Genomic DNA, 23,505 nt, shown 5'->3' with positions numbered 1-23,505 from the left:
CACTAGTGAACTGGCAACTGTGTTCACTTGATAAATGCATGCATAGCAGCCAATGGATTTTGCAGTTCTCACAGAAATTCCTCCTATAGATGCTAAACCAAGAGCATTTTAATTAAATACAATTCAGAAACCAAAAGAACCATTGTTTTACTTAGTCTGATGTTACAGCACCCACAACTTTTCCTTTTTAAACATGCAAATGTTTTTCAGAGCTACTCTTTTAGCCCAAGCAGTACAATTTTACTCTATCAATTCCTGTGAGGTTCATGTGTTCCAGCTCTACTGTATAGGCCTGGAGGCTAGAACCTTTATTTCAATAGCAAGCCAATATGCTGAAGCACAACCCTGCAGGAGGACTGAATGTCATGGTTAATTTTTAACTACTCAACTTGAGTGTGGCCAAAGCCTCAACCATTATATTGTCCCATGAATTCACAGCACAGCACTGTGAAAATATGTATATGCACAGCACTGGCAGATGCTACGAACAGTAATCCTATGTGCTGAAGAACTTAATCTAATAGAGTAATTGTGAATGCAATTGTTTTTGTGACGGACTATAATAGTACTACCTCTTCCAGAATTGCAAGCCTGAACCTTAACAGATGTAAGAAACTGACATCTAAAAAGGAATGAACATTTTTCATAATGCTGCATGACTACTGTTTAATTACAACTACTGCTCCTGTAACTATTAAGATCTGGGTTGCTCCAAAACAAGGAAAGTATCATGCTATAAATCAAACTGCCATCTACGAAACCCTTTAACTCATCTTTCATAGGGAAGGTAATGCTACTTTTACAGCCTAATTGCTGCAAAAGCATCAGGAGTAGTTGTGTATCTGGACACTGTTTTTCCTACCTCTAAGCCAAAGAAAGCCTGCACGCTGTTTGTTCTATCCAGACAGTCCAAGCAGTTTGTTCTGACAGTACCGCTTTGAGATCTGTGCCAAGGACAATGAGAGACAGGGAGAGAAAACAACTGAAATAACTCATTTAACACACATATCACCAACAAAGACAGGGACATCAAGATCTGAACCAGAACAGTAAATCAGGGTATTGTCAGTGCAATGTTACTGTCACAGCAAGTATGTTTATAAATGCATCAGCAAGAGGGGTAGCTCCAATAACAGCAGTGAATTTTGCAGCAGTGTTCACTACACGAAACTAATTTATTTACTGCAAATGACATGAGTCTTTCTTCTTCAGTTTTTCTCAATTCTCCTTGCTTGCTTAGTTAAAATGCTATGCAGGATTAAGTCTTCTTTTCAAACAATTCAGCTAACACACTTCCCAAAAATTACAGAGAAATAATAACTCTTAGTTAAAACAAAAATGAAAAAAAAAATTAGGACAGTTCTTGGATTTGTTTAACTAAACTAAAAGTAACAAGAATTTGTGATAAAACTAAAGCCAATTTCAACCCCTCAATACTTTCCCTTTCCTCCCCAAATAAAAATGAAAAATAAGCCTCTCCCCCTTAGCTCGACAGATGCTCAAGGCACTCAAGCACTCTAGACTGCTCCCCTTTCTTTGAAAGAAGCCCATTAACTCATGTTATGAAGCTTTCAGAAGAATCATTCATACCAGTCAACATCCATGCTCTTGACTGGCTGAGCACAAAATTCTAACGGCTCTCCCAATGATACACACATTCCTTACCTTCATCGTTCCCACTACACACTTTGTCCAATTAATTCAGTAAGGCTTCATCACATTTACTTAGAGATCAAATCAAACTCTAGAAAGTTCTGAAGAACCTTCTCCAAGGATATTTTTTTCAGTATTTGATTTTAAATACAAAGCAACTTGCTATCTGTGTTAAAAAAAAACGTGACATTCTCCAAAGGAGATGGTCCATGAACTTATATTAACTTTTGTTAATGCAAGTCTTCAAGTTATCACAAGCCACACACTATTTTGCTTTTGTTCTGTTGTCAGTCTTTTAGATAGGTGATAATATTGTTTGAGCCTCCATCAAGACCAAATATTGTTCTCACAACACAAAGTGTTACACCACTTTTAAAGCTTTCTGAAAAATGGTCAGTGACATTTTGAGGTGGAGATGGAACCTAAACACCTTTCCATTAAATATAATCTTATTCAGGCCTACTTAAACCTGTCCCTGCTGGATTCAATCCCACAGATGGGTTAGAGCACAGAGTGGCACCGGAAACTTCTCTCCCACTGCGCTTGAAGATGAAACCCCAATCCCCTCACTCAACAATTCTTTCTCATGGAGAACATCATTCAACAGTTTGCTCTGGTATTAATTAAAATGAGGAAGGGTGTGGAAGGGAGAAGAGCAGGAATGTTGCCTATTTCTAGCTCTGCTTCCCTTTTCCTGCTGAGATAAGCACAGCCTTTGCTCTAGGAAGATGGGTGAGGAAATAGGTACAGAAATACAACTACAGCAGGACTGGGAAGTACAGAGCAGGACAGAAAACATGCATCCCATTCATACGTTGTGGAGAACTGAATCTCTCAAATGGGGGATCCAGGTGCAGGCAGATTTAGAAAAAGACTGCACCAAACATCAGCATTTACAACAGAAAATGGTATGTTCCATCGCTGAGGAAAATATGATTAACATTAAACAGGAAGATGGAAGAATATTCACTCTTTGATCCCATGTGGGTACATCCAAGAAAAAGGACAACTGCCCATTTTCACCAAAATCATGAGGTCAAAGGCCTGAAATTAAGTCATGCCCTATCAATGTCTGAGAGACATTTTCCATTAAGATTTTTAGAGCATATTCAGAATGAGACAGAATTTTAATAGAGTAAAGTAAGTGACTTGTATTCCAGTTGTTAAGCATTATCATGGATACAATAAAAACACAGTAATGGAAGTAACATTTTTTTCTCTTGCTTTCTTGCTAAGGGGTGAGAAGCATCGTGGAATCATAATTTGATTTGAAGAAATTTACAGAAGTTATACACACAAACCTTTTAACTTCCTTTCCATCAAAATAAAAAAATCCACACTCTAAGAATTTCTGGACTTGAGGTTTAAGCACACTATGTAGTTTTTCTGCTTTTCCACCTTTAACCATTTGATGATAGTCGAAGTTCACCATTTTGACATCAGCTGAATGTTCAGAAGCTTTCAAATGGCTCTGACATTGTAAAAGGAGAAGAAAAAAGTATAAATACACCAATATCTGAACATATAGTCGTATAAGCTAAATCAGAAGCTACAAATATTTTTAAAGCTGTTTAATTAGCTATCTTGTTTATTACATGCCTTCTCTTAGGTAAAATGAAACCAATTTTATCGCTATTGTTCAAAAAAATCACTCAGAACTGACTCATATTTCACCTGTGTTTTTTCTTTTTCTTGTCTCAATCCAAGTCAGTTTTTTTCTTCCTATATTAGGGGTCACCAAGACAGACTACAGCCTCTTCTATGTTAAAATGCTTCGATTAGCAAAGAGCTCTTTCAGTGAAAGCCCCTTTCACTAACAGTCACCATTTTAGACATACCTGCCAGCAACAGGGACTGAGTAAACAGTACTAAATACTACTGAAAAAAACAGACAGATTATTTAGGTTGATGTGGAGGGTGGCTTAAGCAAAACTTTCCCTAATATTCCCTGAAAAATCTTGAAGTGCTCACATAATCTTTGTTGGCAAAGCTATGATCTGCATCTGGGAACACTAATGTCTCATACCAGAATAGCTGGATACAGAAAAGATACTAGTGAATGGCCTAAGATATTCAAAAATTATAATACATAGGGAAAAGGAAAAGGGAAATAACAGATGGCTATTGACATGTTCTCTGGTTTCAGACAGAAATTCTCAAATTGTCAGTATTTATGGACTACAATGTGACAGTTATTTTTAACCTAACTGTGGGAATTCATGAAAATGGTCACTTAGAGTTAATATCTTCTAAACAAACATTTCTATTTAATCATGAAGCTGCTTTTATGTTTAAAATGATAATTTGTGATTTAAAAAAAAAATATTAAGGAATATATCCAGGAATTCCAAGGGAAAGATTTTTAAAAGAAACATCACAATATTAAGTACCATAAAGTATATTTTTTTATTCACCAATTTTATAGAGCAAAAAGTATTTACTTTTAATATAAGCCCTTAATAAGCATCAAATATGACAATAACTGAAAAATCTCTCAACATTGCCTATGTTGCTGTTAAAACTTTTCAGTGAAGTAACAAACCTGAACATAATCAAACACTAATTGCATATAGAGCTTTTAAAAATTCATTTCACGTTTCACCTGTTTCATTTATCAAAGGCTATATGAAAGCTTCATTGCAACCAAGCAAATTCCAAGGATATGTACAGTGAGAGAACTGTCATACTCACCTGAAATGCTTTGCTGAGCATGTGCTCCCCTTCTTTTGCCCCAAGTAAATTTACAATAATTTGCTTGCCATATAAATTTTTAAGAGTTTGGAAATGCCTGTTAACAAAAGAAAAATTGCACGCTCATCTTCTGGCATGCAGAAAAATTAACACAAACACCTGCAACACTGACTGAGATGCTACAGAAATGTACTGGGTCCTCTAATATCTGCTGCAAGCTTTTTATTATGTCATGTCCAAACAAACCAATATAACTCAATAATAGCATACAACCACTGACTGCTATTTAGTTAGGATTATAGCACCAGTTTAACAACATACATTTAGTTAAAATCCTAAGTCTGTAACGCTGAAGTGTCATAGCAGGAATAAAATCGAAATATAAATTTTACTTTTATAAAGCAGCTGACAAATATAGATTATTCAAAGTAAACATGCTATTATTTTGGGTTTAAATTTAACAAAGTATTTCATGATTTTAAATTTTCTTCAAACTTTTCAACAAAGCACTCAAAGGCACAAGCAATCCTGTGGAAGTTTGAAAAAGCTGCTCAGGCAGTTCGCTGCTTTGCTGAATCACACATTTGTACAAACAAAGCCTCCCATTTGGAATAACATATCCCATCCCTCTGATGCATGACTTATCAGAGCTTTGTCATGCATTAACAAAAATTTAAGACATTCTTTCACCTGTCAAAAGCTGGTGCATTTGCCTCAAAACCCCGTGACATTCTGACACGATGGGATCCCACCTATGGCATGAAGATTACATTAAATTATTTGTCTTTACACATTTGATTAATCCTTCTTCAAAGACCTCTTTTGATCCTAAATATGGCCTAAAAATTAATTACAATTTCTAAACGAAATCTTCCAGATTTATTCTGCTTGCTATGATGTGCATTCTTTTTATAGGCTTTTCTTATATTCCCCTTCTTTTCTATTTAATATACTTACTCATATCACCTAATTAATTCTTGTTTTGAGTAAGATACATGTAAACGTTTCAGCATTTATAATGCAGAACGATATGTCTAGGTTAAAGAACCGAGAGTCACTGTGAGGCATGAACTTTTAAAATCTTCCCTGTAAAAACTGTATCACAGCAGTAATTGCTGATACAATCCCTCTTTCAAGAAAACTGGGATGAAATTATATTACAGTAATACTTGATCCATATTGTCTCCTTGAAAAGACTTATCCCTAAGAATAATTCTGAAGAAAACAGTCTCTTTGGATGCCCTTAGATAATCTATTTTTAAAAAGAACTTTAAATTAAAACAGAAAAATCCAGAACTTCAAAGAGAAAACATCTAAAAAGCAACAGACATTCAAGTCTTGTGCAAAACAACATTCAGAGACTTGAAAGTAGCAGGCTTGGTGAACTAAACAATAGCACCAACCTGCTCCCAAAGGATAACCTCATCCTAACAGATAACTGTGCTTAAGAGCCTAAACACTACTGTAAGATGTTTAAAAAGACATGAATAAGAATTATCTGTATAATGAAATCTATCTCCTGCTTACCTGCAGACCTGGCTGTTCCCAAAATAATGGAACAGATCCTCGAATCTGTATGAAAGACGACACAGAGTCATCTAAAAATATCACCTGTTAAAATACAAAGCATAGTATTAATAGGTATTACAGAGTAAGATTTTAGGTTTCTTAGCCTTTGCTAAACATAGAGTAAATAAAATATATTTACATATTACATATTCAACACTACAAGCTAAAATATTGTGTTCCCTACACAATATTGTATTGTACTGGTTTCAGCTGGGATAGAGTTAATTTTCTTTATAGTAGCTGGTATGAGGCCATGTTTTGGATTTGTGCTGAAAACAGTGTTGATAGCACAGGGGTGTGTTTTATCTGTTGCTGAGCAGTGCTTCCACAGAGTTGAGGCCTTTTCTGCTTCTCACCCCACCCCACCAGCGAGGAGGCTGGGGGTGCACAAGAAGTTGTGAGGGGACACAGTCGGGACAGCTGACCCCAACTGACCAAAGGGATATCCCATACCGTATGGTGTCATGCTCAGCATGTAAAGCTGGGGGGAAGAAGGAACAGGGGAACATTCAGAGTGATGGCGTTTGTCTTCACAAGTCACCATTATCCAAGATGGAGCCCTGCTTTCCTGGAGATGGCTGAACACTTGCCTGCTGATGGGAATGGGTGAATCAGTTCTTTGTTTTGCTTTGCTTGTGCACATGCCTTTTGCTTTACTTATTAAACTGTCTTTATCTCAATACATGAGTTCTCTCACCTCTTCTGATTCTCTCCCCATCCCACCATGGGGGCTGGTGAGCAAGTGGCTGTGTGGTGCTTTGTTGCCAGCTGGGTTTAAACCACATCTCTTTGTCCCCCCTGAACAATTCATAAAAGAAGTTCTGACACTCTCATGCTTCCTTGCAGAATTATAATTCACAATGTCTAAGAAAATACAGCAAGCTTTTATTATTTTGGCCTGAACAACTTCTGTGCTAAGAGTACCTTGTTATAGAAAACTTGGCAAGACCTTCCTGTAGGAACAGTTAAAACATACCAATGCAGAAAAAATAACAATGTACCCTACATAGAATACCTGCACAGATTTTGTGCATCAGATTCCAAAACAAAACAGTCTATTAAGCATACAGGAAAGGAAACTTTTAAGTGGAATAATACACCACAGTCATCTAGTGACATTAGCCTCCCAGGAAACTTGGACAGAGAAACTGTAACAACAGTGTTCTGACTAAACTCCTGAAATTGGATGTGTACAAGCAGAGCTCTTCCTGAACAAAATTCTACTGATTTCACCTAGGTTTTGCAACGAGTCAGTCAGTAAACCAAAGATGTCCGCTCACATGAATACAGTTGCAGGAACAACATCTAGGTAAACAGGTTATCATAAGAAGTGAGCAAAGAATGGCCAGCAAAGAATGATTTAATAGCTTCCTGCATTTCTGTATAAGGGCAAAGACATGCAATCAAATGCAGCAGAATTACAGTGGCTTTAAAAACTACCTTTCAGAGGAGCTGTGTTAAGTAACTATAGGAATGCTTTTATCTTTCCTGAACCACAAGGTACCATGTATTTGTCAAAAATGTCTTGTGCTTGTTTCTAAGATCTTTTACTTTACTATTAGCTCAGGGCAAAAGTAGTACACACTCACCTACAGCTCAGCTCAGGAGGCTAAAAGGAAGTACAGCCACCTACAACAGTTCAGCTGATGGACAACAGCTTCTTAAGCTACTGAAACTCAGACCCATGCATGTCCTTACCCTAAGCTACCCTAAAAACCAAGATCATCAAATTATGTAACCTACTTGGATTCCTTATTTAGCAGCAAAGGAACTATTCCATTATCTGCTGGGTACAGACTTGACTTGAGATCTGTTGATTCAAGGCAAAAAACTATCCATACACATGCTTATCTTGAGTTCATCAGCCAAGCAATGTGCGCTGTAGCATAACATACCTGCTCTGTTTCAACAAAATTTGCAACATGACCATCATCGTTTGTTCCCCGGACATTAAATCTGGTGCCAGCCCGTTCACAGCTTAGTCGTGAAATGAGACAAGCTTTTGCCTGCTTGTGAGCCGCATAAATTGTTCTTATCTCTACTCCTCCACACATGAGACGTAACAACCAGTCATCACAGTTCACACCATAGTGCTTCAGATGTAAATGCAGTGACTGGTTCCTATCACGAACAAAAAAATAAAATTAAATAACTGGAAGGAAATAAAATACAGCTCAAATTGCTAAGCCAGTTATTATATTTCACATCCACTACTACAAATAAGCAAAATATGCATGTTATAATTTTATGATATAACTCTTTATTTAAACATATTTGAAATCGCAAAGTTTACAAGAGAACTGCTTAAATGCTTGCACAATAAGAATACAGGGTGAAGCCATGAACTTTAATGACCTTAAAACAACCCTTATAGCCTCTGCTCTTCACCCAGGAAAAACAACACTCCAAGCTTGTTTGTATTTCTCTACTCAGACTTGCTTTTAGATGCCAAAGATTACAGACTCTGGGAAAAGCAAGCCAGAATTCCAATTATGGGGTTACTTTTTGTGATGGGTAAAGCACCATTCAATTTTACACCACCGCAAAATAAAGCTATAAGAAAATTCTTGGTCAACATACATTGATTATTTATGTTATACATCACCACAACACACCACTAGCCCACACAAGCTTCCGGGAATACATTAATAGCCAACTGATTTTCAAATTTCTGTAAATATCAATTTCAGGGTTAAGTGTTTGTGCATTATATACTGCATATAACACTCTCTAATACCAATTACTGCTCAAATGAAAGAAAGATCCACATTTTGGATATACCTGGGCAGTAAGTAGTACCAATGAACACTACAGTAAGTAAATAATACTGAAATTGAGTCTTGTGAGGTTTTTTGGTTTTACCTCACTCTAGTGAGACTTTTGATCTTCTTTGGAAACATTTCTTGTATAAAAAGGAAGTAAATTTTTCTGCATGGCAAAGAAAAGTAAACTCTAGTAAGACAACTGGTTTTGTCACCGCCCAGAAAATTCTACCATAATTGCAAATAACATATTTGGTAAAAATGTTGAAGTTATTCACTTTAATTTTAGCCTTTTCATTCTAAACTTTTAATTAAAAAAACCCCACCTCTGCAATTTATCAAACACCTCAGTTCAATCATTAATGAAGATTGAAATCCTGTGAATCAAGTATGCATTCACTTTACAGAAAAGTATACAGATGCATTATGATAGGAGACTGATAAAACAAACAGTTATCCTTCCCCTGGCCAAACTAAGACTGGAACTTTTGAACGGGAAAAATCCAAGAAAGCTTACTGAAATGCATAAGCGGAATACTTTGTTATTGACTGATAATGTTTACATTTCTAGATCTTGGAATCTGGGATGTTCCATCTACCTACTGCAAGTACTGATTCTTACTGAAAAAAAGCCAGGTAACTGAAGAAGTTTTATGACAGGGGTCTAAATCAGCCAACATTATTTGGACAGAGTCAACAGGCATCACCGTTTCTCAAGCCTTGAAATACTGACTTCTCAACAGAGAGCCCAGTCTTTTTCCAGATGTAGAGAGACAAAACCAGCTAGGTTCCTATAACTCCTGTGAACCTACATCAAGGTAGATGTGTTTCTGAAGACTAGAGCTTATTTTCTGTCTTAATACAGCAATCTGATCATACTCCTCTATCTGACCAAAACAGTGGCAAAGGGTAGAGTAGCACTGGCACATATGCCAGAGCTGGTTTGGTGTCTTTTATATTGGACAGATGAGGGGGGGAGATGTAACTTTTCACCTGTTCTAATGGCAGACTGCCACATCTTCAGAACCATTCCAAGGTTCATGGACACATACACTATTTTTAACAGAGGCTGAAAATATGGGAGTAGAATCTCTTACGTAACAGTATACATCAACGGCATTATTAAAGCTGCTTATTGTCAGAAACAGCAGTATTCCTTTTACCAAGAACTCTCTGTATTATAAAAACCTACACTTTATTCCAAAACATTCTGTAAAAAGACAGTGAGTTCAGCAGTCATGCAATGTGCACTGTAGCACAGCCTACCAGCTTTGTTTCAACAAAATCAGCAACATGACCATTATTTGTGCACTAAAACTTTTAAAACCCTTTCATATGTTGGAAACCCACTTGGAAACTATACATAAACACCACAATTTTTTAGAATCCAGAATGTTCAAGAGATTAAAATTTTCTTTAAAGCCTCCATTACCACACTAATTTTAAAAACTTGACATGCTTGATGAAGAATTAAGAGACACCAAGGCTGAAACACAATGACTGTTCAGATCAAAGTATAATATCATAAGCAGTGAAAATCTGTGTCTTCCAATTAAGAAACTCCAAGTGGCCATGGAAACGTCATATCATTAATAATATATTTATGTCCTTAGAGATAAAATAATGCTATTCTATCTCATCCACATTTGTGGGATAAAGGTGTACATTTAAGAGCCGATAAAAGGATAAAAACTTGATGCAGATTAACTCGTACAGGCATGCATTGTTGTATATAATGTCTGATAAAAACGCATTATGAACTCACCAGAAAAACCTATTGTCAGTGGTGTGCTCCTGCATGCTGCGGTGAGCATTGAGACTAAGATCTAAACTGACACCAGTTGCAGACCATGCAAAATAGAAGTTTCCTGAGTTCAAAACTTTGCGCACTTCTGAAATACGATCTTCATCTGTTGAATCAATTCGTAATGACACAAATTCAGTGGAAGTAACTCGAAAAACTTCAGAGTCTTGAATCTTCCCCACAGACATGCATCCTGTTACTAGAACCAGATAATGTAACAGTGTGTCTCCTGTAAAACAAGAAAAGGCATGGATAACAGAATACATCTTAGCGGAGTGTGATGTTGATGTATTTATATGCTTAAATGCACACCATCTGACCCCAGTTTGCCTGAAAAAAGTACAAAAAAACCCCAACATCAAGAACTCACTCTCAAGTTCTACAGAAGAAAAGAAAATACAAACAGCCGAAACTATGCTGCAAATAACAGGGATTGTGAAAACGGAAGTTATTTTTGACTACTCCCTCATTTCTGGTAGTGCTCCAAACTTGCAAGTTACTCTGCAAAGACAAAAAAGAAAAAGAAAAAAAGAGCCCATTTCCTGTTGCAGAGATCCCGTGCTGTGCAGTTTTACAGAAGCAGCACAATTTTCCTTCCCAAATGAAAAATCAAGGTTTTACATATTTTACTCACCAAGGTTTAACCTTAATACACCCAAGAGCCCATATGCATCCATGACTTTGGAGTAGGAATTCTTGATTGTGTCTTTTTCTGCAGAAGCTACAGAGAGATAACATAAGATTTTATGATGTAAAAGACCATATACTACAGCACAGAGAATGAGTCCACTCTAAACTGAAAATCCAAGAGATTACAAAAGTAGTGCTTACGTGAAACTTCTGGAAAGAAATCAAAATGTATGAGCATATGGCATTTTATAATGGAAAATGAGTATTTGATTTTATGACAAACTATGATCATGCTATGTTTTTAGGCAACAAAAAAAAAAAAAAAAAAAGACTTGCAAAATCTCCAAGTGATACTAAAGAAGAACACTGGCATTTTTAACATCATCATCTCCTAACATAAAAAGCAGCTAACACACAGGCAAATGAGTTCCATGAGAATTCTCCCGCAATTAGTTAAAATTAGAGTAGTGCTAAATGGTGCACTTTTTTTTCCTGAAAAAAATTATGTTTTCTCCAAGAATAAAACTATGATGTGGCAGTATTATTTCCAGATAAGAAAACAAGATTATCACAAGTGCATTTAACTTGTTTTAGATATATTCCAAGCAAATCAAAACTGTTGTAGGCCCACAAGATAACGGTACTTAAAAGCCATGTCTTAGCTTAGGAAAACATAATTTTCATAGACTTTTTAAAGTTTGTAATATTTTAGAAGAAATTAAAATATATCTATGACTATTGACTTGGGAGTTAATGTTTGTGTACACTTTAGGACTTTAATCAGCATTAGAAAAAACAGACCTACAAGTTTGACTGCAGAGCCTGCTGACAGATGCTGCAGAGCAGAAACCAGATCCCACCTGTCCTGAGCTTTTGCTCATGACTCAGACTGCCCCTGAAGCGCAAAGAGCGACAGTTCCAGCTGTGCCACTGGATCCACAGGGATCAAAATTTCTGGTTATCAAGGATCAGCACCTTCTCCCTCCTCAGAAACGATCTGCTAATTAATTTTCACATTGACACTAAAAGATCAGAATTTGACATAAAGAAAAGCATAAATTGAAATGCCTATTGCTCTGGCAATCTGCTATGCTCTCTCCCACATGAGCTGGATTTTCTTTAGAATTGCTGTTGTAATCTTTCTAATGAGTATTCCCTAATCTTAGCATAGTCCTGCCTGTGCACAATCCTATCCCTGCTATTCAAATGTCTGCCAGCTCTGTTAATAAAGTGGATCAGAAACCCCAATATAGATGAAACAATTTTAGCTTCGGCCTGAAATCTCAGCTTATTCAATGTTTTAAGTGCATTTTAAAAAAGCTTCTTTGATTATTTGCACTGATATGCTGTATTCCTGTTATCTAGGTACTAAAGACAAGACAGTTACAGCAACATGATTATATCCAAAATTCTCACCCATAATGAGTGTTGAGACTCGCAGCCAATCTAAACACACTGTTTACAGACAGTGATTATATCAGCATCACCAAACCACGTTTTTCTTAACCAGATCACCATCAGGCTGGAAAGAATAGCTTCTAACCTTCAAAACCTGGCTCTTCGAATCCATTTTTCCAGGAAGCATTTAATGATGTCAATACTCAACTTTCAGTAACCAGAGAATTGGCACGTTCTTCTTTCACATTTCAAATTATTAACAAAAGACAAGATTTATTTTCAAACTTTTTGCAGGATTTTTCTTAAGAGCTGCCTACCAGCATTTAATAACATTTCAGAACAACGTTTTTTCTGTCTTTAGTCTCCTTCCAATGCACAGAAAGCCCATTATCCTTTCTAAGCCTTAATAAGTAAATGCCTGAAGTAAATTAAGTAACATGGACTTTGCAAATTCAGATCAACAAAAGAGGCCACCATTAATAAATCATCAAAGAGTTGCAAAAACAAACAAATGGAAATAGAAAAACTTGCTGTGGCTAGTCAATTATTGTTTTCTTAACAAAGCACCTGGGCACTAACTAAAAGCATTTCATGTCATGTTTTTCAGTTCCATTAGATCTAATGCAGTGTGAACTCTGAGTAAATCTTTTCCACAGGAGTAAGTAGTTCTACCCCCCCCCCTTTTTTTTTTTTTTTTCCTTCATTAAGGCTGAAATTCACATGGGAAAACGTCAAGTATCGCACACCTCAGAAGGTTCACTTCATCCATCCTGCCCTGGCCCATCCTCACCTATCCCCAGCTTTCAGCCACTGCCTCCACAGAGCCTGAGTCTAGGCACGAGATATATTTAATAGGCCCCACAGCAGGCAGCCAGGATGCTAAAGAGCTTATGTGCAACATACTCCTACCCCCCGCTCATAAGGCACATCACACCTACTAGAAGTTTATAACACACATTCTTAAGGTAGATTCCCCTTCATTGAGGGCATCCATTTAAACCTCTAACCATCACCGCTCAAGAAACCTGAAAGCATTAGGACATTTGGTGATGCCAGCACAGAGGGGTAAAAAATGGTTATCACATAAACCTTCTTTTCCTTAAGAAACTGAAGTAAAAAGAAAGCAGTCACAAAAGTAGCACCAATAGCAGAAAAGGGAGCAACTCCACAGCACTGCACTGCTGCCTCCTCCCTCCTGTAGCAGCACCAACCCACACTACACAGGGATGTTTTGGATGGCTGACTGCAGCAGTGCTCAGGCTGCTTTCAGGGTAATGCACAATAAGGGACTTCCTACAATCAGGAGTGCCACAATATTAAGGAAGGCATTTGAGTTTTCTGAAAACCAACACGAAATCAGAAACAAGACACTGCTACACCACTCTTCTTTCCATTTTCTTCCATTTCAATTGTTGGGACACTGTGGGGACGAGCATCTCCCTGGGGCCCAGGGCACTGGTAGCCATGGGGGCTCCTCCAGGGAGGCAGAGCAGGCTGAGGGCAGCCCCAGCCCAGGACATCAGGCACCTCCAGGGAACAGGCTGAGGCCAGGCCAGGACGTCACTCTGTGGGCAAGGGTGAGGCTTGGTCAGATACAGTCCCAGGATGGCCAGGCCAAGGCTGGGCTGGAACATCAGCCCCGCCCAGGCTGGTGAGGGCTGTGGAAATGCTGCAGCATGACTGGGGTAGGGGCTGACAGCCCTGAGGGGACTGAAATGGAGTCCTGGGTCGTGGGCAGGATAGGGGAAACCCCAGAGGGGCTGATCATAGACAGTTGGGGCTGGTGGTATCCTCAGGGCCCTGACGTGAACAAGTAGTAATGCTATGAAAACATGCAAATGGTGGTACAGCTGGTTTAGAGCAGAAGTCCATTTAGCCTCCAAACATTTACAAGAATTTCCTGAACCAGCACCTCCACCAGTGCTAGCCCCAAGGATGCCTTTCATTTAAGGATGCTAAAAGAAAAAAAGAAAAAAACCCAAACACCCAGGCCAGAGTGTAATCTATTACTGACTGCCACTGCAGATGGCATTTCCCATTTCTGAAGATACCAAAATGAAATTTGCAGGTTTTCATGTCACTCAGTACCAGTGTGAACAGCAATTTAAGTGCTCTGAAACCATCCAGATTCTCCCCATAATTATCATATTTAACTCTTCCTTCTTCACCAAAGCAGTAAGCTTCATGAAGACCTATTCTCTCTCACTTCATTCAGCATGCAAAGTCATCAGATACAGCTGGATATGCAAGAGCCACTGAAGTTACAAAAAAACATGGCTAAGACACCATCACTATAATGTCTTACATTCAGTGTATGCAAAGCCAACTTTCAGCTTCCTCTATGAATAGCTGAAATTAACAACTGGGTGAACTGCAGCTTAGAAATTAAACCCCAGGAAGGCTAAGGTATTCCTGACAGAAGGAGAGAACATTTCCTCATTTCCTCTGTAACATTCTTAATAAGAACATCTCTTTCCAGAATGGTAGGCTGGCCTGCAGCCATGAGAACCCTTTTGATTTTTTGAGCTCCATATCTTGAAAAAAATGCAGCTAATATAAATATGCACTCAGAAAAACATGAAGTCCCACAAATTAATGAACCTAGTTCTCCTTGAGAAATTGACTTTTCTATTTATTCATCTTTAAATAGCTGGAAGTAAGCAAACACAATTAAGGCTGTCTGGAAAAAAAATAAAATGCCCTCACTTGCTAAAAACCAATTAAAATACGCAACTTCTGAAAGACAGAAATTACCGGCTGGCATTACAACTTTCATCCGTAACACTAGATTTAACAGATTTTAAATTATACTGTAGAGGAGCACTAAAGAGTAGACAATGAAAGCATACATATATCTCTGTATAAAGATGGCAACAAAACATTACGAAGCAGTATTTCTTCTATTACTTTGTCTCAGTTCAGATGTTAAGCAGAAAGGAAATTAAAAGCAGCTTCTGCTTAACCCACTGCATTAATTAGATTAAAGTTCATTAATTTCTAAAACAGAAATAATGACTCACTATTTAACAGTACAAAAAACCCCTCAAACCCACAACACTTTTAATGTGGTTTTCAGGTCAAGTTGTAATGCATTCTTGTAGAAAGCCGGCATGCTTCATTTGTGGTGTCAAGAGAAAAAAGAATAAAATAATTTTAAGTCAATCTTTAATAAAAATTAATATGTCATAGCATTTTTTAATGTTAACATCTAATTTGTTCCAAGTCAAGTCACAAGTATGCATCTGTAATAATCACACTTTATCAATCACTGACTCATTTAAGAAAGCTGACTGATAAAATTATTTTGAAGGGATTATGTCAGTCCTCTTACTGTTGCTCACATGGAACCCTGTTAAAACTCCTGCCTTCGGGACAACTTGGTTCAACATGTATTCTGCTTAATTCCAGATTAGAAATTAGTTTTGCACTTTTAACAATTATAAAGCTAAGAACACATCAAAAATTATCATTTAGGCCTTCTACAGTTACGTTCTCTTGGTGGGTTCAGTTCACAAGATGCCATGACAACACACTGTAAGTTAGTAGCTACAATTCCAAGCTAGAATATGGGACACCGAACTGGAAATTATGTGCAGTTCCTTCAGAAACAAAACTTCTCATTTAAGTTAGACAAGAAAAAGTCAGTAGCTCATGCTACTGTCGTGCTACTTTAAAAAGTTTAAAATCTGAAAAATTTATAAACTATTCTTAGATAGTTTGGCTTTGAGATTTTAAGATTGAGGTTTTCAAGCTTTTTGTCCAATTAGGACAGCTAAACTTTTGGTATTGAAATTATAGCTAACACTTTAATATTACCACATAGGTAAGGTTGACCCTCAAGTCAGGGTTGAGTCATCACTTTAATTTCTAAATCAACCAACAGAAGAGCGATTTTATTATTTTTGATACTTTGGTCACACAAAAAGATGCACAGAAAACTGGATGACAGCTGTTGACAGTGCCACAACTCATATGATACTTGCTTTGAAGTAATAGAACAATTTTTTTTGCCACTCTATTTGCCAGTTCAAATTATGAAGTACCATTACTCATTTCACAAAGACATGTATATGTTGCCATAATAAACACGTATCTTAAGACTATGAGGAGGAACCCCCAAAAAACAAATCACCTCTACCCAGCAAAGAAAATAACCCCAGACACCTCTAGATGTCAGCAATTATATTTAAATACTACACATCAGAAAACACACGACTGTTTGGAGCAACAACAAAAAAATAATTGTAAGAGATGAGCACCTAAAAGGCTTTGCTGCTTTAACACTATTTTTCAATACTGTGCAAATTTACTTCACAAAATCTATCATTTCAGTTAACAGCACTGAGGAGGGGGAAAAAAAACAGAGAAATAGAAGTGTGAAAACAAAGCTGACCTATGTGACAGCCTACAAGCAGTTTGTTTCCATCAGATTTGGGCTTTCTGACCCATTTACATGTTCTCCATTGAAAACAAAACTTTACAGCCAATAATCTACAAAGATTTTCTTCTAATACTGAATGTTTTGATTAAAAGTTATTTTACATGAAAGACAACTGTTGCTATTTTTGCTTGTACTAGCCAATTCACAAAATTGCAGAATCTTCAATTTAAATACATGCTAGCATGCAAAAAACCTACCAAATAATCTAAAATGTAGAAATGCTAATTAATTTAATTTTTCGAAATTATGTTTCAGTAACTCCAGAAGTATGCAAACTAGGCTTCTTAACAATTAGCCAGAGCTATCATTCACTGAATGCCCAGTAGGGCAAACCCAAGACTTTTACTACCACATGTACTACCACAGAAATTAAAATTTACTGAATTGGAACATTCATAAAGAGAATTATTTGTTGTCAGTGAAATTCCTTGTTGAAATCATGCAAAAGGCTGTGGTACCCATACAGAATAGTCTTTACTATTGCTCTAAAGCTAATCTACCTTAAGAAGCAAAAAGCCTTCAGATTCTGTTGAAAGTAACTTATTTTTAATATTTGCAGAACGGTGAACCAAATACTTGCAGATCCATTATGCCATTCAAAGAGGTCACAGTCAACCCAGACAAGAGTTACTACCTCCACCAACCTCCTAGGAAGATTCTTAATGTACTACTTGTACTTTTTTCAAAGTGTGCTAGGCTAGCATACGTGGTCTTCGTTAAACCATATGATTTTGTTGGAAATGCCTGGAAAGCAATGAGCAGAACATCTTCCCAGTAGATTTGAAAGGACAGACAATTCTGGCAGGATCCTAGTAAAGGCACTTGATGACAGAAAGACAGGTTACAGCCTCCTCCACCAGCACGGCTGCCCTTGGCATCTACTGTTGCTTCCCTGCAGCTTCTTAAGTGTTTTAAGGTACTCTTTAATGGTAAGGCATAGTCTGGAAGAGTCAAAACAGTAATGAAGACAGGAAGGTGAAACAGCTATTTGCCTTTGCATCCTAGTCCCTTCAATTTGGCTTCAGATAAATACAATATTACATAAAAATACATTCAAAAGTTGTTTCTACCACAGCTTCTATTTGACCTTTCTTCTCTAACACTCTTCTCTAAGCACTCTTTCCAGAGGATAAATTACTGCCTGAAGTGTTTTAATTCTTCTTATTATTGTACCTTTATATATGTATATGACAAGAAAATATTTATATTAAGTTTACAAGATCTCATCATGAAAAATCAGAATGTAGTAATTTATTTTGAAACATTATCCTTCGCTAGTTAAAGGGATGTGGTTTCACTCAAAACTCTGTATAAACATATAAACATTATCCTAGGGGTGGGGAGAATCACACACTGGCAGTTTATTACTGGTGGCAGCAAACACCAAAGGAAAAAAAACTCTGGTTGTGTGCATCAGAACATCACCCTCCTTTATAATTGTGCACATTATAGCAGGTGCTCATCAAATGTATCTGTCAGTATGTTTCTCTTCTGGGTATCTAAGTTTCCTCAAGCACTGTATCAACTGCAATCTCTTGCAAAATTATTATATCCCATCTGCTACTGTGGATAGATAACAGCATACCTTCTCCCCCCCCCCCAAGAATGCAGTGTAGAAGCATTTAAAAAAAAAAAAAAAAAAAAAAGTGGAATGTGAATAGGTGATAGAGTAGCATTGCTAAACGTGACTATGAATACCAGGATGCTTGCTGCACACAGGTTATTACAGCTCTTACTTTATCTAGCTCTACCGAAAGCTCGGGGTGGGCATAGCGCCTCTTCCTGTCCACACCTGCTCTCTTCTCAGCTTTACCGTAAGATTGAAGTCAAAGGATGTGCATGAAGCTCCTGCTCTCTCCACTCAGGGCTCAGTATTCTCCCAGATGACAGAACATTCTCCTTTACTCATCACAGGCGACAGGAGTAAAGATAGCTTCCCACTTGTTTCGTTATGACTCACCACAGAGGAACAGGGAGAGAGAACACCCTCCTGCTCAGTCAATGAAATCTTTACAGGTAGAGATATCTCATTAGAGTCCTACTTCAAAGAATAAATATACTGTGTATTTTATACGTCAAAGAAAGAAAAATAGGTCTATGACATCCTCCCACTAAATTCTAAACAAATCATCAGAGAAGCTGCTAAGTGCTCTTACAAGGCCTTGAGAAGCAACTTGGCAAGATTCCCTCAGACTTCAATATCTTGGGCTAACCCAATACTAGGAGTGTGTTGATAAAAGAGGTATTAAGTATATAAAGGCAAGTGAAGTATTTCTCAGGTGTTTTGGTCACTGTAAAGTTAGCTAATCCACATTACAAGCAGTATATCAAATACTTCCAGCAGAAGCACGACTGGGGCTGCTTCCACATTAAGGCTGAACAATTATGCAACAACCACCTCTGTGAACCATCCCTTCAACCCTCTTCCTCTCTTCCATCTTATTTTGTTGATATGAATAACAGATTCAGTGCACATACAACACACACTGAAAACCATAAAATATTGTATAATACTTCATACAGAGGCCTAACTAAACTCTGAATCATCTTGCAATCCTTCATTGAATATAAAGCTGACAAAGCTTAAGACCATTATCCTTCCCTCAGCACAATGACAGACGTAGTTCCTTTAAGATGACAATTCAGTAAGTTTTCATTCCTTTCTCTTAGCCCATTTCAAATCCAAATTTCTATACATGAATATCCCAGAAGATGCAGTTCACTAAGGCTCTCAGATCCGAACGACATGAACCACTTTTAATAGTAAAGTGCATTTCACTAGGTTGTGCCTGTATTGTACATTCTACATACAGGTAAGAATAATGATTGTGTATAAGGCTGAACATCTTATTTTATCTTCAGTATTTATTAAAATCTTTGAAAATTGTCTGACAGTTTGAGATCAGTACTGTCAATTTTTGTAGACTGTAAAAACTGTTAGCACCATCAGCAAAAAAGTTCTTAACAGTTTAAAGTGATGCAGTTCTGGATTTAAATTGATATATACTTGATCTGACCATTTTTCTATCTATTCACACAGATTTTACAAACATCTGGGGAATCTTCCCCAAGGGCACCTTTCATTAACTTTGGCTTTCAGTTTGTACCAATATCCAGAAGTTTGTAAGGCTACAGACTAGAATCTTCTGACTGGTTTCTGTAGCATGACTAGAGAGATGGAATAGTAGTACTTTACAAATCTTCCCTAAGCACTAATACTTGTACTCCTTTAAATAAGTATTTAAAAGAATAGATACCAGAAGTGAGCAGCAAGCAGAAAAAGAGTTAAAAATAATCCTGAGCTAGGGAACTCTAGCACTTTTTCTACTGTCAGTTCAAGGGTACAATTGTGATCTTTCAACCATTAACAAAAGAATCATGTTCCAGTGCCTAGAGAATTTAGGTACAAAAAGGGAACTAAAGCAAAGTGCCACAGCTAAATATGCATTAGAAAAATACGCCCATTTACCAGATAGAAGAAGAGTAAGGAGTTTACTCGTTAAGGTTACTGAAAACAATATTCTATTCAGAGTAACTACTTCTAGCTTAGTATGAATGTTTACTATGCTGTAACCTACCAATGAGAATACCAAGGACAAACCTTTACAGATCAATAACATGCTATTAATAAATACAGAACACAAGAGGAGAGAAGCTTTCAAACTTCCTTTGGGTTCCACTTCCACTGTTTGGTGACAGCATGAGACATAGAAGAGGGCAGGAACTGTGATATAGTTTTTAATTTTTAGAGAAGAAAGTTTATCCAGCCACCTGCAGTATATCACAGCACAAAAAGTTACTAACTTAATGTCCTTTCTGAGCATAACTTTCAGGAATAAATTATTTTCAATACATTGCTCCTTAAGTAGCTTAAGCATGTTCAGCAACTACTAAATACATGCTAAAATAAAGTTTTCCACAATCTTCAAAGCATTTTTCCCCATTTTATGAATTTCACTAAACCTGATCACTTTATGACTGGACATTTATTCCCAACCCAATCCACACTACACAATGCCTTTCAAAAGCTGCTGGCAAAGTCAATGAGATTACTTAAATACACAGTAAGAAGAAATTATCAGGGAAAAAACCCAATTCTCAAAAATGGGAGAAAAGCTCTCATTGTTTTTCACCTGGATCATCACATAATTGCAGCTATAGTGTCAGTCATGCTGGCATGTCCTACTGCTAGTCTTCTAACAGTTAATGGCAGCTTGTTCTAATCGCACATTAAAGACGCCAACTAAGCTGTGTGCTAGACAACACTTGTTCATACAGCCTGCCCAGTACAGATGACACTATGGTCCATCTTCTAAGTACCTTACACAGGACACAGGGACAGTCAGGTGCCTCAGAAAGAGATCACAGCATTGCCAAGGAGCACACTCAGGTATAGGAGAGCCAATTGCAAATACCGAAGAAACAAACCATATCTCAAGTTCAACACTTCTTCGGAAACGACATTTCTAACTCAGAGTCCTGTTAGAGAACACACTCCCCATTCAGCCCTATTCCACAGTCTCAAAGCCAGAGCATCCTCCTGAAAGGTAGGTTTTTGAGTCCCTTCAGACTGGTAACCAAATCTCCCCTTTTCTGCTCAGGTGCTCAGAATAGCTAGGCTAGAAAACCACAAACAGGCATCAGAATGAATTAATCAAAAAGTTATTGACTAAAAGAAAAGGAAATACTTCTGCAGTATGAAAGCTTCTTATAAAATTATGAGTCAAAAAGCTTAGAAACCCTGTGCAACCAGGTGCTCAGACCTTCTGAAGAATGCAAACCAAGCAACATTTTAAAACCCTATCTATAGGCTTCGTGGATCTCTTCTGCATTTCTCTTTGTAGTGTCCTCTTCAACTATGACTTTAAAAAAAAAAAGGGGGAGGAAGGGGCCCAAAAGCATTTAGGGGAAACATTTAATGTATTTATCACCGAAAACAGGTAAAAATAACTTCGCAATGCAAGACACCTTGCTCCAAATATTACTCATTTTATTACAAGATAAATCAATACAGAGTCTCAAGGTAGGTTAAAAATACAGGGACAAAATAAAGCTAAAAAATCAAAAAGCCATAAAAAAATCATGATACAAAATGCGATAAACAAATTAAGATGATATACCATTTAAGAATATAGACATTTTAATTATGAAATACATTGAGAGAGAATTAGCTTTTCAATGAGTTATCATGTATTCAAAAGAAGGTTGTTCAGAATCAAAGAAATAAGCAGATGTTGGAAGGTATTAGAAGAAAATTTAGTATACATGAAAGTATACACACATGATGAAACGTAATTAAATATGTAAAATTTTCTCTCAACAAATGAAGATAGGAAAATGTCTTTTTTTTCCCCCCTCTCATTTAAATCGGAAGCCTCTCCATTAGCAAATATGAAAACAGAATAGTTGCTTCTTTATATCCCATAAATAAACAGCTTACACAATGTCAAGCCTGCCAACTTTTTACATTGTAGTTATCAAAACATATCGACTTACAGAGAACAGCCACAGCTCCAGATTCAAACATGAGACATTCTTCTCTGTTTCTGGTTTCCACTATCACACTGAATGGAAGCGGATCCAGCTTGTGATAGACACGGTATCCTTTACTGAAAGCCATTTTGCCTTTATCAGAGGCAGTCCTGTCCAACACAAGATGATGTTAGTAAAATCTTCTTGTGCTTCCAGATACATTCTGCAAAGCAAAGTGTGACTTGCATCCTTTCCTAGGGATTTTACATGTTTAACAAAAAAATAATAAAGACCTGCTCCCTCTATCTACCTCGTGAGACTTATTTTATCTCATGTTTCAAAACAAATATAGGGACTATCTAAAGACAACATAACAATGTTTCAAAACCACAATTACCCAGGAGAAGCATCTTTCAAAGTAAGGGACTTATTTAAAAGCTTCTCAGAGACAACGAGAATTTATTTCACAAATAGCATTTCTTCATTAAAAAAAAAAAAAAAAAAAAAAAAAAAAGAAGAAAAGAAAAGAAGGTTCTCTAGCCATCACAAATATGTAAGAGTGGCAACTATCATAAACTAATGCCAAATGCAGAGGACCAGAAGCCTGGGCAGACTTCACTCTTAAGATCTATTATACTGATTCTGACCTTGTACAAAAGGGCAGTATATTTTAAACATTAAAGCTGTTAAGACGTTTTAAAAGATCATACAAAATGTTAACCTATTTTGGTTTTCTTTTTTAAAGGAAAGCAGGTTTTTGTCTGGATATAAACCCTCCCCTGCAGCTGCTGACGACTGAAACATTGCAGCACTGTACTAGTGAGACTGCCTGTAAGCAGAGGCGAGATCTTCCTTTAAAGCAAGGAAGGAACTCAAACAATAAGAAAGTATAAACAAACACGAGAGTAGCCACATTTTAAGGGCTTAAGCTCACAAAACACACAGCGACGGGAGATTCTTCTTCAAAGCCGGGAGCAGGGTTTTCCGCCCGCTCCCTTCCCTTCACCTCCGAGCCCGTAACCTCCAGGGCGGACACGGACGTCACGCCGCCGGTAGGGAAGGCGCCGGCCCCCACCCTCCAGCGC

General features: G+C 37.2%; 1 protein-coding gene across 14 annotated transcripts in view; it reads right to left on the bottom strand.

The window, feature by feature from the left end:
• Positions 1-22,702, bottom strand: part of SYNJ1 (synaptojanin 1) — a 67,753-nt gene extending 45,051 nt beyond the window's left edge. For 4 of the 14 annotated variants that reach the window (XM_026859981.1, XM_026859989.1, XM_026859995.1 and 1 more), the window contains exons 1-9: positions 22,445-22,701; positions 11,114-11,200; positions 10,441-10,708; positions 7,809-8,034; positions 5,872-5,955; positions 5,035-5,096; positions 4,345-4,441; positions 2,955-3,124; positions 863-944 (exon numbers count right to left, since the gene is read on the bottom strand). In XM_026859981.1, coding sequence (XP_026715782.1) covers positions 863-944; positions 2,955-3,124; positions 4,345-4,441; positions 5,035-5,096; positions 5,872-5,955; positions 7,809-8,034; positions 10,441-10,708; positions 11,114-11,200; positions 22,445-22,568 — 1,200 coding nt within the window. In that variant the 5' untranslated portion in view covers positions 22,569-22,701. Of the gene's footprint in view, positions 1-862; positions 945-2,954; positions 3,125-4,344; positions 4,442-5,034; positions 5,097-5,871; positions 5,956-7,808; positions 8,035-10,440; positions 10,709-11,113; positions 11,201-22,444 lie in introns of all 14 variants that reach the window. The other 10 variants (XM_026859958.1, XM_026859966.1, XM_026860021.1 and 7 more) reach the window with 4 other exon arrangements.
• Positions 22,703-23,505: the final 803 nt, after the last annotated feature.

The sequence above is a fragment of the Athene cunicularia genome, assembly GCF_003259725.1.
Source record: "Athene cunicularia isolate RWA chromosome 1 unlocalized genomic scaffold, athCun1 chr1_part1, whole genome shotgun sequence".
NCBI classification, from domain to species: Eukaryota; Metazoa; Chordata; class Aves; order Strigiformes; family Strigidae; genus Athene; species Athene cunicularia.
This window is presented reverse-complemented; position numbering and strand designations above follow the sequence as displayed.